General features: G+C 41.1%; 1 protein-coding gene across 1 annotated transcript in view; it reads right to left on the bottom strand.

Moving 5' to 3' along the window:
• The window catches only part of LMBR1 (limb development membrane protein 1), a 137,962-nt gene that overhangs the window by 97,630 nt on the left and 24,356 nt on the right, over positions 1 to 15,976 (bottom strand). The window contains exons 2-4 of the mRNA XM_045003195.1: positions 14,572 to 14,644; positions 11,476 to 11,515; positions 2,411 to 2,550 (exon numbers count right to left, since the gene is read on the bottom strand). Coding sequence (XP_044859130.1) covers positions 2,411 to 2,550; positions 11,476 to 11,515; positions 14,572 to 14,644 — 253 coding nt within the window. The remainder of the gene's footprint in view (positions 1 to 2,410; positions 2,551 to 11,475; positions 11,516 to 14,571; positions 14,645 to 15,976) is intronic.

Here is a 15,976-nt window from a genome sequence, read left to right as displayed (position 1 = left end):
GTTAGGAGTAACAAGAAGGGTTTCTTTAGGTATGTTAGCAACAGGAAGAAAGTCAAGGAAAGTGTGGGCCCCTTGCTGAATGAGGGAGGGAACCTAGTGACGGAGGATGTGGAGAAAGCTAGTGTACGTACTCAATGCTTTTTTTGCCTCTGTCTTCACAGACAAGGTCAGCTCCCAGACAGCTGCACTCTGCAGCACGGTATGGGGAGGAGGTGACCAGCTCTCTGTGGAGAAAGAAGTAGTTCGGGGCTATTTAGGAAAGCTGGACGAGCACAAGTCCATGGGGCCGGATGCGCTGCATCCGAGGGTGCTAAAGGAGTTGGCCGATGAGATTGCAGAGCCATTGGCCATTATCTTTGAAAAATCATGGCGATCGGGGGAGGTCCCGGATGACTGGAAAAAAGCTAATGTAGTGCCCATCTTTAAAAAAGGGAAGAAGGAAGATCCAGGGAACTACAGGCCAGTCAGTCTCACCTCAGTCCCTGGAAAAATCATGGAACAGGTCCTCAAGGAATCAATCCTGAACCACTTAAAGGAGGGGAAAGTGATCAGGAACAGTCAGCATGAATTCACTAAGGGCAAGTCATGCCTGACTAACCTAATTGCCTTCTATGACGAGATAACTGGCTCTGTGGATGAGGGGAAAGCAGTGGATGTACTATTTCTGGACTTTAGCAAAGCTTTTGATACAGTCTCCCACAGTATTCTTGCCAGCAAGTTAAAGAAGTATGGGCTGGATGAATGGACGGTAAGGTGGATAGAAAGCTGGCTAGATGGTCGGGCTTAACGGGTAGTGATCAATGGTTCCATGTCTAGTTGGCAGCCGGTATCAAGTGGAGTGCCCCAAGGGTCGGTGCTGGGGCCGGTTTTATTCAATATCTTCATTAACGATCTGGAGGATGGTGTGGACTGCACCCTTAGCAAGTTTGCAGATGACACTAAACTGGGAGGAGTGGTTGATACGCTGGAGGGTAGGGATAGGATACAGAGGGACCTAGACAAATTAGAGGATTGGGCCAAAAGAAATATGATGAGGTTCAACAAGGACAAGTGCAGAGTCCTGCACTTAGGACGGAAGAATCCCATGCACTGCTACAGACTAGGGACCGAATGGCTGGGCAGCAGTTCTGCAGAAAAGGACCTAGGGGTTACGGTGGACGAAAAGCTGAATATGAGTCAACAGTGTGCCCTTGTTGCCAAGAAGGCTAACGGCATTTTGGGTTGTATAAGTAGGGGCATTTCCAGCAGATCGAGGGATGTGATCATTCCCCTCTACTCAGCACTGGTGAGGCCTCATTTGGAGTACTGTGTCCAGTTTTGGGCCCCACACTACAAGAAGGATGTGGATAAATTGGAGAGAGTCCAGCGGAGGGCAACAAAAATGATTAGGGGGCTGGAGCACATGACTTATGAGGAGAGGCTGAGGGAACTGGGATTGTTTAGTCTGCAGAAGAGAAGAATGAGGGGGGATTTGATAGTTGCTTTCAACTACCTGAAAGGGGGTTCCAAAGAGGATGGATCTAGACTGTTCTCAGTGGTAGAAGATGACAGAACAAGGAGTAATGGTCTCAAGTTGCAGAGGGGGAGGTTTAGGCTGGATATTAGGAAAAACTTTTTCACTAGTAGGGTGGTGAAGAACTGGAATGGGTTACCTAGGGAGGTAGTGGAATCTCCTTCCTTAGAGGTTTTTAAGGTCAGGCTTGACAAAGCCCTGGCTGGGATGATTTAGTTGGGTTTGGTCCTGCTTTGAGCAGGGGGTTGGACTAGATGACCTCCTGAGGTCCCTTCCAACCCTGAGATTCTATGATTCTATGACACTGTCAACACACAGAGAGACCAGACTCTACCTTGACCAATTTCACTTTAACAAAATACCATAATAAATGTGGCAAGATCAAAATATATAATTTTATATACATGATTTACTTTTAAAAAGAAAAGCAGCTAAAAGTCACTGCTTCTCAATCCATTCATTGTAGTTGGCAAGTTTCTTGTACGAACCACTAGCCACATTTGAATAAATAAAAACACTGAGTTTTACCTCCATATTCCTCTTTAGCTCACTGAACGTTACAACTACAGGTGAAAGAAAAGTCTTATTACACATTTCTAAGTTACTTCGCTTCCCGTAAAAGTGATACATGTTTCTGTATTCAAGAACAGTAGCTTTTGGGTTGCCTTCCTTAGTCGAGACAACCCTCAAAATGCCAGAATGGTGATGACTTGTAAACTTGCTGCTGTTCATTAGATTACAAATGCCTAATTTATCAATGGTATACAAACCAAGAACATTTACAACTTTAAGCCATTATGCCAATAAGTATATAAAAACAAAAAGATCACTCAAAATGCACTGGAAGTGGTGTTATCTGTTAAAATGTGCTTTTAATTACATTATTCAAGTACTAACCATGAATTAGAGAGCCATTTAACCACTGAATATAGTAGTTTTGTGGAAAAGAAAGCAGGATCTCATTGCTGATTATTGAAAAAGGTAGAAGCAGGACGGCACCAGCTGAAACTGCAAGAGTGAAGGTACTCAAAAACAGCCTGGAAGTCAAAGAAATGTATCATTGTTACTGCCCATAAAATAACATCTTTCAAACAACAAAGTAGTTAACCTAATTCAAGGTGCTCATCAGAAAAATGTATCAATTTACACTACAAAAATGCACTAATTTTGAAAGGTCATATTTACAAAAGTACATGCCTACATCTTTATTTTTCAGATATCAGGTGGTTTACAGAACTTAATATTATATATAATATATAATATATATTACTATAATTAAAAATAATTCATTCTTGAAAAAAGATTAGGATTTTTCTTCTCTAGGTCTGGAATACATTCATGATCCAAGCTCAATTAAGTATTTTGACATATAATACTTTTGGACAATATACCTTTCCTTAAGACTACTCAGGAAAGTGGTGAGATTAGGAGAAGGAAAGATTTAAAGATACCACTCACTGGTTCAAAGTGAATTAATGTAACTATTAATCACTAAAAATGTCAACAGGATCACATTTGAACATGACTATTAAACCATGCAATTGTAGATTTACTGCATTTCTTTCTATACAAAGCATGGACCCATCATTATTTGACAAGCTAAAGATTATTTCTGTTGGCTAGATAACAGAATGAAGGGAAATCTCAACTAAAAATAAAATAAGCATTTAAAATTTTGAAGGGAAAAGTATACTGAGCTGAAATACTCCAAGAACAATTTACAATAAGTACCATTCTTTGGCTTTTAACAGAATTATACCTTTTCAGGAACACAACGCCAACCAAAAAATTTATTAAAGTGTAAGTTTGATACTAAAATGGAACTCTATAATAATTTTCTAAACTGCATAACTGAAAATTAAGATATATATTGGACTAAGATGCTTACAGGGAAAGTGTCAATAATGATATTGTTTGACTGTAGAATTATTTTCTCCTACCCCCACCCTCTCACAAAGAGAGTTCATTTCTACAAACCCTTACTCATTCCCACAGTCATTGTTTACAAGTACTTCCACTACAGTCAATTCAACTACTTTTATGATGAAGGGTTGTAGGATCAGGCCAGTATCTACTAAGTGCTTAAAAAATGATTACATAATTTAGGGCCAAAATTCATTGTACCACAAAGTGGTCCTAAATAGCCATCTAGAATCCTATAGCATTAGTTTTCTTTAACCAAAATCCTGATGATTACTATATGTGAAGCAGTATCAACCTGTGTGTTTGTGAAGTTAAAGTTTAATTAAAGATAAAAAGCATTTACAGCTGATGAACAAGAGAGTTTAAGATTAGAATAGGAGGCAGCTTATAGTACATGTATACATACCATGAGCAATTCTTATGGCTTCAAATTTAATGAAAAGTTAACATGAAAATTTAGCTAGCATAAAAAATATTGTCTTGTACACAGTTACTTCTTACCTTATTAATTTTACCAAAAATAAATATCACTTGAAGATTCCAAACCTGAAACTGAGGTATTGCAGGTAAAAAACAGACAGCCTGGCTAAAAGATGTACATTTTCTCACAGATGCAATCTAGTTAATCTATATTGCATGCAGAATTGTTGCGATGTCGGTCCCAGGATATTATAGAGACAAGGTGGGGGAGGTATTATCTTTTACTAAGCCAACTTCGGTTGGTGAGAAACACAAAGATATATATTTCACCCACCTGGTCTATCTAGTTAATCTGTAATTTACAGAGGGAGTTCTTCATAAACCCATAGCGTAACCCCCTGAAAAGCAAGAAAGGGGGCTGGAATAGACCACAGTCAACAAGGCAAAATAAAATAGCCCAAGCCTAAAGTCTGCAATTAAATCTTTTCTCTCCCAGAAAGTCCTTTCACTAATTACCCACAATCGCTCAAAACTAGATGACAGAGTTTGAAATTCTTAGTTATACTTATTTATATTTCACATTGTTTCTCAGATATGTTTTTCAGTAATACTTCAGTGATTTTTTGGATTCAAAGCTGGTGTCATCCACTACTGGTAGGGGAAGTGCGGTTTCTAAAAAATGCAGCAGTATCTTCACACTTTCACTGTGAAATAAGCAACATGTCCCTCTCCCACAGCATGCCTGTACTGCTGCAGAAGTGCCACTGCATAGCAAATAGCACCCTACCACCAGCATAAGGGAGAATGCTGAGCAATTTGAAAACTGTTTCATAATATCTTCAAGCCCACAACAAATTGCAAAAAAAGCTATTTCAAGTTTGTAAAGAAATAGGGTGGAAGTAAAAAATTGTTGGCTGCTCATAGACCATCAGCAACAAAAGACTGTATCTTTTACAAATGTTTTCTATTTGAGAAAGGGAACTAAAGTGACACTGACAGCTGTTAATCAATTTAAAGAAAAATTCAATAGCAAGAAATGCTAAATTGCAGGAATAAAGCCTGAACTTAGCTAAGAACTTAGTTCCTGAAGCCTAACAATGGAAATAAAGCAAAGCCAAACAGCAGAAAGTCACACCTCAGGAAGCTTTCCCAAACATGATTTGGCTTTTTATTTTGGGTAAAGCGGGAGGGAGGGGAGGGGGGGGTCCAGTGGCAAAGAGAGCACAGAATCGGGAAGCTAAGACACCTGACTCCATACAGTGGCAATCTTCAGAGATAATTGAAGAAATTGATTATAATAAGCCAATAAACCAGAAAAGGGTACAGTGCAAAGTCAAGGGACTTTGTAAACAAGACCTACTATTTAAGATCTTTCTTGAAAAGTATTTCTTTTAAGGAGATGAACATTTAAATTCTTCAATATTATCAAATCCCACAGTGATTACGTAGGTGTGTTTTTGTGAGTGCATTTGTGTGCTTAATGTAACCGTCCCAAGTGTTACATATTATGTTTTTAAAATATTGAAAAAGACAATCCCTTTGATGCTAATTATTCAGTGAAATGTTTAACTATAAAGCAGATCGTATGAAAGTTTAAATGGATAGTAAAATTAATTTATTTTTAGTTGAAGTTTGGTATGATTATTATCCTGATTTGACTTGCAACGGTGGCCTCATGGGATTTCTCCAAACACCAGAACAAACAACTGAAAGAGCCACATTTAGTTGTCTTAAGTGGAAGCAATGGTTAAAAGATATTTGTAAGGGAATAATTTGGGTAATTTTTACCGTTTAATACATATATTAATAATATATATTTTTGGCAGCAACAGAGAAGATTTTGCCTCAAGAAGGAATACGAGTAAGTGTTACATGAAAATAGGATAACTGCATAAATAATGTTATGCTTAAATTAAATGTATAAAGCCTTCTCATCCTCACTCTTGAGTCATTTGTATGGGTGATCTGATCTTTCCTGTAAGGCCTACCGAAGAAAGTAGACTGCCTACCAACTAGAAATATTTGAAAAAACGCTTGACCTGAGCAAAATCCCTTCTGGTACCCAAGTGGGTTTAAATAATAATAATCACACTACAGAACACCATTAACGCCTAACAATGATTAGTTGTCACAAAAACTCTCAAAATACTTGTCAGATCAGAAAGTGAAACCATGAGTCAAGTGCTATATCTACAAACACTTGAGCATCCATTTAACATCAAAAACTGAAGGTGAGAATAACCTGTCTACATCTAAACTTTAAATTACTTTGCTATGGCTTTGGCTACACTTACACTTCAAAGCGCTGCCGCGGCAGCGCTTTGAAGCGCTAAGTGTAGTCAAAGCGCCAGCGCTGGGAGAAAGCTCTCCCAGCGCTGTCCGTACTCCACCTCCCTGTGGGGAATAACGGACAGCGCTGGGAGCCGTGCTCCCAGCGCTGGGGCTTTGACCACATTGGCGCTTTGCAGCGCCGCAATTTGCAGCGCTGGAGAGGGTGTGTTTTCACACCCTGCTGCAGCGCTGAAAATTTGTAAGTGTAGCCAAGCCCTAAGACAAATGTGGTCTCTTGTTTCAGTTATTTAGACAGCTTGTTTAGAACATTCTAAAGTTAATCCTCTGCACTGTCCACAACAAAATAACTACAACTCAGTCCCAAGCAATGCAAGGAGCTCTACCCAACTGATCACCCCAATGTCTGCATGAAGCCCCAGTGACTTCCCCAGCGACTGTGAGTGGATCAGTACATATGCTTGAAGGTGTGTGTGAAAGTGGGCATGCAGTGGCCCTGAAGAAGAGAGTAAGACAAGAAACTAAAAAGAAGTATAAGTAAAGGAGGTTAAGAGGTCTTTGGGGAGAAATGGGGAGAGAAAGAAGATGGAACAGGAGACAATATGAGGGGGGAAAGGAAAAAAATCTATAAAAGGAGGAGGGTGGCAAGAGAAGAAAAAGAAGAAACACCACATTCAAAACAATGAAAGAAGGAAAAGTGGAGTAAAGCCAGACATGGGAAAGAAGGTGTAACAACAACAGAATACAGTAAAGTTACACTTTTAAATTGCAAAGGCATGGTAATTTAGGGGCATGTTTAGCTATGCATTTTTCACCTAGATTAGTGAGTTCAGTCCTTGTGCTATTCATATGTAAGTGGGGGGGGGGAACAGTCAGTGTGTGAATGAGCATAGGAGAGGGCAAGAGAGAATGAACAGCTGCTAACTCTCGTGATTTTACTGCAAGTACCACAGTAGTAGATGTTTTTTTCCTAAAGCTGCAGCTCCTGGAGTCTTGTTACGTGGGAATCTCAGCTTTCATTTATACATTGTTTCTAGCCTTCACAACTGTAGAGAAGAGTTTGAAAATACAAAACTCAAAGACTTGAACACCAGAAGGCAAACAAAGAGAATCCTCAATTTGCTATTTTTTTAAAAATGTCATAGTATTTAAGCTAATCACATGATTTTTGAATGAGTGGGGTTGGCAATATTAGGCATGGGAAGAGAGGGATAAAGTGAATAAGGGAAGAGGGAGAAGGAAGAGAGGGATCTGGACAGAGGAAGAAGGAGAAGGAATAAATGAGGGCGGGAATAGTGAATAAAGAGGGAAAATAATGAGGACAGCTGGACTTAATTTAGGTGAGAGTCAGAGTTAACTAAGGCCTTGTCTAGACTATTCAGTTTTGTCGACAAAAGCCAGCTTTCGATGACAAACCAATGGAGGTGTACACACCGAAATACTCCTCCTGCTGATGCCGACATAATAAAATCACCTCGTCGAGGAGCACAGAGCTTTTTGCAATGTAGTTAGAGCAACCGAGTGTCAGTGTAGACACCTCACTTGATTACATCACCCTAACTGGCCTCCAGGAGTCCCACAATGCCCATCACAACTGCAGTTTGAACTCTGCTGCCCAGAAGGAGCACAGGTCGGCGCCCCTCCCAGGGCCCAGGAAGTTTTGAAATTCCTCTTCCTGTTTGCATGGTGTGCACAGTTTACATAGCATCTTCCTAGCTGATCATGCCAGCTTTCTGCAGCAGACGCTCTCCCTTGTAGAGCACACCAGAGCTGTGGAATCTGCTGAGTATATGCAGTTGCAGTTTTGCACCAGCTGTAGGAATTTCAATACCTAGAGGCTGATTACTAGAGGCATGCATAAAAGAGGCATGAGAGGAATACACAGAAGTGTCGTGCTAAAACCAAGGCGTACCAGAAGGCAAGGGAGGCCAACCATCGTTCAGGTGCGGCGTCAAAGACATGCTGCTTCTATAAGGAGTTACACGCCATCCTCGATGGCGACCCCACCTCCATCACCAAGAGCCCCATGGATAGTTCAGGGGGACTGACGGCAGCGTCCAGTGTACTCGACCCAGACGAGGAAGTAGTGGACAAGAAAGTGAAGCTGGAGGATGATGTGGAGTACATGGCAGGGTCATCCAGGGGTATGGCAAATCATGATCTCTTTTCCAATCCGAAGGGGTCTAGCCAGTCCCAGCACTCCAACTCTGGCGCACAGGATGCATGAGAGGGGAGTGCTCATTTTGCTTTGATACTGCACAGTGAGAGATTGAGCTCTGATGTACTTTGTTATATAGTACAGGAGGGATAAGGGCCAGAAATTAGCAACAGAACCTGTCCATCTCTATGCACTGAGGCCATGGTGGAAAAGTTTGTTAACGTACACAGAGATGTCCCCGGAATCCTCTAGGAAACTTTCCTGTTAGGTATTCTGCAATCCTCTGCTGAAGGTTCCTTGGGAGAGCTACCTTGTTTCTCCCGCGGCTGTAGGAAACTTTGCTGAGCCACCTGGCAATTATTTCTGCAGAAATCAGAGCAGCACACAGGCAAGCAACATACAGAGCCAGACTGAAGCCACATGCATGCAGGAGATGCGCTCTTGCATCCTGGGTTACCCTTAAGAATGATATCTGGTTCAATACCCTAGCCTGTGGAAAAGGGTACCAATATTCAGAATTGGCTCCTTAAGTCACTTACAGTAACCCCCTCTGCAAACCACCCTTTGTCCCTTCTTCCCAATCCCCCTTGCCCACCCAACTCTCCCCCAAAACTCAATGTATTCAGGACCTGTGCTGGCCTGTGTCCTAGACAAAGGATAGTGAGAAAGAGGTGAGTAAGGAAGATGTTTCGTGAAGTGCTGCAGTCAACAGATGCAGCACACAGCGAAACATGAGCGTGGAGGGAGACAATCAACGAAAGACTCAGGCTGGACAGCCAGGAAAGGAGACAGGGGCAGAAGCAGATGATAAAGCTCCTGGAGGGCCAGACAGAAATGTTGAAGTTCCTCATTAGCCTGCAATCTGAGCACATCCATGCCCAATTCCCCCTCCAGCCACTACAGAACTCCAGTCCATGCCCTCCCCAAATGCTTCCATTGCATTCCTCGCATGTTCCTTGTCCCTCACAGTACTCCATGCACTCCACGCCTAGGGACTGGTTTCCCAACAAAAGCTGTAGTTACTCCCAGCTGTGAGAGCCCTCACTGTGAAACTGTTCCTCTTTGCATGTCCCCATGTGACCAAAAGTTTGTGTTTTATCCTATTATTAAACTTGTCTTTGAAATAAAATGAGTCTTTATTTATGGCATGCATATATACATCACTCAGTGCTAACAATCAAATACAATGGCTACAGGTAGGAATATTTGCTCCTTGCAATTAATGCTCAGGAAGCAAGCACTACAGGAGTAATTCAAGGTAGCAAGTAAGCATTGCCTGGCCAAATGCATCACATAAAGACACATTACTGGGAATATCATCAAAATGCACCTTCAAAGCCTTCCAGATTCAAACAGCCTCCTCCTGTGCCCCTCTAATTGCCCTTAGGCTGGCTGCTGATTTTGAGCAGCCAGATACATCAGCCTCAGCGGTCTACCGCTGGGGAAACTTATCCCCCTTTGATTTGCAAATATTAGGTAGAGTACAGAATATTGCAATGACCGTCAGAATATTTTCCTCATAGAGGTCTATCCGGACAAAGAGACAGCTCTAGCGACCATTTAATCAACCAAAGGCACATTCAATGGTCATTTGGCACCAGCTGAGCCCGAAGCACTCCTTGCTGCTGTCCAGGTTCCTGGTGTAAGCCTCCATGAGTCACGGGAGCAAGGAGTAGGTGGGGTCTCCAAGGATCACTATGAGCATATTTCCACTTTCCCCATTGGCATCTTCTGTTCTGGAAAGAAAGTCCCAGCATTCAGATTTCTATATAGTCCAGTGCTCCAAAAGATCATGCACCTTTCACGACCACCCCGCATTTATGTCAGTGAAACAGCTCCGGTGCTCCACCAGCACATGCAAGACCATGGACAAGTGGCCCTTTCAGTAGATGTACACCGTCACAAGATGGGAGGGGGCCAAAATTGGGATATGCGTTCCATTTATCACCTTACTGCAGTTAGGGAATCTCATTGTCTCAAAGCCATCAATTATTTCCTGCACATTACCAAGAGACACAGTCCTTTGTAGGAGGAGATGATTACTGGCCCTCCACACTGGCATCACCACACCCCCCACGGTGGACTTTCGAACTCCAAAGTGATTCATGACTGACCAGTAGCAATCTGGAGTTGCCAGCTTCCACACAGTGATTGCCACTCACTTTTCCACAGTGAGGGCAGCGCTCATTCTGATGTCCTTGCGCCGCAGAGCTGGGGCAAGCTCTGCATACTGTTCAAGGAAAGTGACTTTGCGCATCCAAAAGTTCTGCAGCCACTGCTCATCATCCCATACACGCATCACTATGCAATCCTACCACTCAGTGCTTGTTTTCCGAGCCCAGTACCACCATGGCAAGCTGTTCCGTGAATGCCAGCAGAAATCTTCAATTATTTGTTACCATGGCAGAAAGCAGGGCAGGCATGTCCTGAATCATTGTTTCACAGTTCATGAAATACTGCAGGACCAGCCATGTAGTGTTCATAATACTCATTACCAGAATGATCAGCAGCTCAGGATCCATGCTGTCAGGCAGAGATGGCGGGTGCACAGTTTGCAAGGGCTGTTGAAAAACGATACTAAACGAAGCAGGAAGCCCACGGAATGATGGGATGGAAAGAACTACATCATGTCCCCATGATGCACCATGACCTGTCTCCAGAAGTCCCAGCAGCGGAGGGGGCAGAGGGTGGCAAGTTGCACAGTGGGATAGCTATCCACAATGCAACACTCTCTCTGTCAATGTAAGAGCAATGACTGTGGATGCGCTCAGCTGACAAAGAGTGTTGTGTGGCCGTGCTCAACCAGTGTTATTAGTGACTTATGATAGTCAACATAACTTACATTGACTTAACTCTGTAGTGTAGACATGGCCTAAAACTAATAAGGAAAGTGAATAAAGAGTTTATGCGAATGGGGAATTAAAGAGTTGTGTTCATAACCTGCCTCAGTCTGCCATTCTGCATGCGTCCATTACGACCTACATTCTAAACTACAGATGAAAAACTAAATGGGTGCTCTTAGAAGCAGGGCAATGCTCTAAAATAACTGTTTAAAAAAAACTAATTTTTTTCTGCACATGTGCAGTAAACACTATGCAGACAATTTTGCCTATTTACACACTTTACATTATTGCAAATGTAATTGTATCAAGGAACTAAGAAATGTACATACGAAATTCTGTTGACAATGGCATCTTCATCCTCCTGCTCATCTGAAAAATAATTTATAGCAGATTTAGTGTGTACAGCTACCTATATATAAAGGAAAGATGAAAATAAGTTACTAAAATAGAAAAACCTAGGTCAGATCAAAAATTTTGTATTACTAAATCCAAATCCATTATTTTTATATTCTGTAGTAGACATACATTTTGTAAATTAATGTTACCCATTTCCATTAGTTTTCTTGAAAGAATATTTTTCTTAATAAAAATCTGTGCTGCTTTCCCTCTACCTTTACACTGCCTTTGCTGATTTCTTAATCTCTTCAATCAAGACAATTAAAGAGCATTATTTTGCTCAGGACTAAGAGTATATCTACACTGTGAAGTTGTCAACAAAACTTATGTCTTTCACGAGTACTTAAAAAACCCCTCCGTGAAGGACAAAAGTTTTGCCGGCGGAAGTGGCAGTCTGAACACAGCTTTGTTGACAGGAGCACTCTCCTGGTATCTATGATGCAAAGTGCTGCAGTCACAGACTAGTAAACCCTTCTTCTGAATGAATCCTAACAAGAAAATTCAGGGCTGTGGAGCAGTGCTAAGCAATTGGCCACGTTTGCCCACTTGCCCTGGCTACCTCAACTGTTAAGAGAGGCGTGCATGTAGCTGACACCATCCTGAGGGACAGAGTTTTCTAAACTGCCTTTGAGATAGGGGAAGTAGTGAATGGGATGTTTCAATCTCATGAGCTGCTCCCTCCATCCTGAGACCTGTCATATCCCCGACCCCGCTCTGTGGAGATGGGGTACAGGAGCAGGGGGAGGGGGACACCCTGACATCAGCACCCCTCTTCCCCTCCACAGCAAGCAGGAGGCTCCCGGGAGCAGCTCCAAGGCAGAGAGCAGGAGCATCACACGGAAGTGGTGTTGGAGGTGGGGACACCTGAACTGCCCGGCACTTGATAGCCTACTGGGCAACTGCTACACAGGGAACTTAGAGGAGCTGATGGGAGGCTGCCAGCCCACCCTGGTTCCAAGCCCCCACGCGCTAGCTCCAACAGACTGCTCTTCCTGCAAGCAGCGGACAAAGCAGGCGGCTGCCAAACGACTTTATAAGGGAGCATTGCGCAACTTTAAACAAGCATGTTCTCTAATAGATCAGCGACGTAACAACGAAATAACATTAACCAGAATGACGTTAAGTGAGGAGTTACTGTACCTACATGGGGAACAAGTATTTAACAATGGACTTTTCAGTCTAGCAGAATAAAATATACCATAATGCAATGGTTGGATGTTGACTCTAGACAAATTCAGACTGGAAATAAGGTGTAAATTTTTAACAATGAGAGTAATTCGTCACTGGTAATTAGTCAAGGGTAGTGGTGGATTCTCCATCACTGATGTTTTTTAAATCAAGATTGGATGTTTTTCTAAAGGATATGCTCTAGGACAGTGGTTCTCAACCAGTGGTACGCGTACCCCTGGCAGTACACAGAGGCCTTCCAGCGGGTACATCACCTTATCTAGATATTTGCCTGGTTTTACAACAGTTTACATAAAAAGCACTAACAAAATCAGTACAAACTAAAATTTTATACAGGCAAAATGAGAAAGTCAGCAATTTTTCAGCAATAGTGTGCTGTAACACTTTTCTATTTTTATGTCTGATTTTGTAAGGAAGTGTTTTTAAGTGAGGTGAAACTTGGGGGTATGCAAGACAAATCAGGCTTCTGAAATGGGTACAGTAGTCTGGAAAGATTGTGAACCACTGCTCTAGGAAATATTTTGAGGAAGTTCTATGGCCTATGCTACACAGGACATCAGACTAGATGATCACAACAGTCCCTTTTGGCCTTAGGATCTATGATCAATTATTTCCTTCAGGGACTGGGGACAAGGAGGGTGGTTTTGTAAGAAACAGGTTTAGGAAGAATGCTGAAATAGGTCTGCTTCTGAGCACTGGGGCCACTAAAATCAAGACTTCTTTTAAAAGAACGCCACTACTTCCCTCTGCAAACCCCAGAAGTAGGCCAGCTTACCTCTATTATATTCACTGCTTTGCATATTCTGCTTTATTACATTTAGCAGTAATGCAAGGAACCTACAGACTTGTATCCTGTAAGACAATGGCTTCAGCAGTTAGGATGAAACTTGAGGCCTATGAACTTTGGCATAGATAAATTTAGGTAAGCCATATGTTTTGGGGAACTGGAAGTAGAATGTAAGGGGAAATTCTGTCCATAATGACATCAGCCAACCATAGAAACATGAACTAACACTAGCTTCTGGAAGGGGAGAAAGCCCTACTTAATATGCCTTAGGCATGGTAACATCAGCGTAACATATTATAAAAGTGGCATCCCAGAGCAGTAGGAGAGGGAGAGATGTAGCCCTTGGGAGGGGCCAGAATGATGGCCACTGGTGAAGATGAGGAAGGTGACAATGAGGAGGAAGATAATGACTAACATTTTAGGTTGTTCTGCAAGGGATGGTGTGAGTATGGATGTTCAGATGTACTTTTGTATTATCTCTATCTACTTTACTGAGTTAGAATGTGTGTGACTTTGCTAAATGTATTAATAAATTATTTATTTGTAAATATAGAAGAGTTCCTATAGTTTGAGTGTTGCACCTGTGCACATCAGGGTTCCCAACTATATAATAATTTTAATAACATGGGGCCTGATCTTGGGACAAGAACCTATTTGGCCTTAAAGTGATAACTGAGGATTTTTATTCATAATCTATAGATCAGGCTACACGTGAAAATGCAAATGAGCATCTTAAGTTCAAAATTTGGTGTTAGGGACCCAAGCTGGGGGCTGCTTGTAGGCTTCCAATTCAGATTCATAAGAACTCAGGTGAGAAGAAAGCAGAAGGGAGCTGAAGGCAGGAGGAGAAGGGAGTAGGTGACAGCTTTGAACTATCCTTCTCTCCCCTCCCAAATTTGGTCAAGTGACATTTAAAAATAATATATTTGGTCAGTGAGGTGACAAGACTGGGCACCACTGCTCTACAGCAATGCTCTTTGGGAAAAAAAAGTTATACCCACTCATTTTTTAAATGGTAATAAACATCAACATTTGAATATTTAAAACTACTTACCTGCTTTCCTTTTGTATCTTCTGATTACAAAATAGGAAACTATGTAGAGAACAGCAAATAGGAGAAAACAGATCTGAAAAAAAGAAGTTTAATTTAATTACGTTAATGAAAAGTCTGGATTATATTATGCATTTATCAGCTCCCCAAAACTGAAATTAAATTCTGATCAAACAGCAAGGAAGTGCTATACTTAAGATTTATCCATGTGGTTGAGCGCTCAATTAATAAATGCAACTCAGTTTACTTTGTCAATTATATCAATTTGCTACGTTTTTCAATAAATGCTAATTAAACTCCAAATAAATTCAAATGCTAGGGCCAAATGTTTAAAGGGTTAGTACATAAACTCATTTCCAAAAATCCAACTTTAATGCATGAAACTGTTGCAGGTGAAAAAGTCTGATGTCTTTCTTCTACTCAGCAGGTATCAGTCAGCATCACAAAGCCTCCAGAGAATTTGAAAAAGTTCATCAAGATTATTAGTCCCATGCACCAGAAAAGCCCATGATCAATTTAGCAGAATGCTGTAAATCCAGATTACATTTCATTGGCAGAACTGTATTGGGAAGCTTATATGAGATCTCTGCACACGAAACTTGATCCTACTGATCGGTTATCCTCATCAGCTTCATGAGCAACCAAATTAACGCAGAATTGGACAAACAAAATCCGAGTTCCTACCACTGTTCCAAAAATTGAAGTCAATTTTGAAAATTAAGCGTTATTTGTAGAGCACAAATGTTAAAACACACTTTTGCTAAAAAAAAAAGTAGTACTCTTATGTTCTATAAATGTTACTTATTGTGTTCTTTGTATCTGTTTGCCTTTGAAAATAAAAAATATAAATGCAAAATGATATTTAAACTTAACTGATTAATGTACTTTGTCAGTTAGTGCAATACTGTTCTTCATATGTACTGACATATTATAATAGCTTCTTAAACCAACTGGCAGAGTGTATTAAAAACATGAAAGTGAGTCTGAAGATCCATAAACTTCAAGGCACACTATCCCTTCAGACATTCTAGGGCTGTTACTATTTATTTTTGTGAATATGTATTAATAAACACCTACCTAAATCATAGCAGAGACAGGTACAGTTATCCAAATGAATATTAAAAGAAATACGTTATTAAGTGTAAATTGACTCATACAAAGCCCACTTTGCTCCCTAACCCATAAAATAGTTTTTGAAATGGATCTACCTGTGTCTATGATATGTAATATTAGCACAAAGAATCTGTCTTGCTTAGAGCTGAGCTTTAATCTGCATTATTCACCGACTGAGGTCTGCAAAGACAGACAAATGCTAAACCGATTCTACAGATAATCAGTTTAACACTTGCTGCCTTTCAGAGTACTATCATCTTAAATCTAGAATGAAGAAAGCTAATAGAGATGAGAG

The sequence above is a fragment of the Mauremys mutica genome, chromosome 2 (genome assembly GCF_020497125.1).
Source record: "Mauremys mutica isolate MM-2020 ecotype Southern chromosome 2, ASM2049712v1, whole genome shotgun sequence".
Taxonomy (NCBI): domain Eukaryota; kingdom Metazoa; phylum Chordata; order Testudines; family Geoemydidae; genus Mauremys; species Mauremys mutica.
The sequence above is the reverse complement of the archived record's forward strand: the minus strand, read 5'-3'. Positions and strand labels throughout refer to the sequence as shown.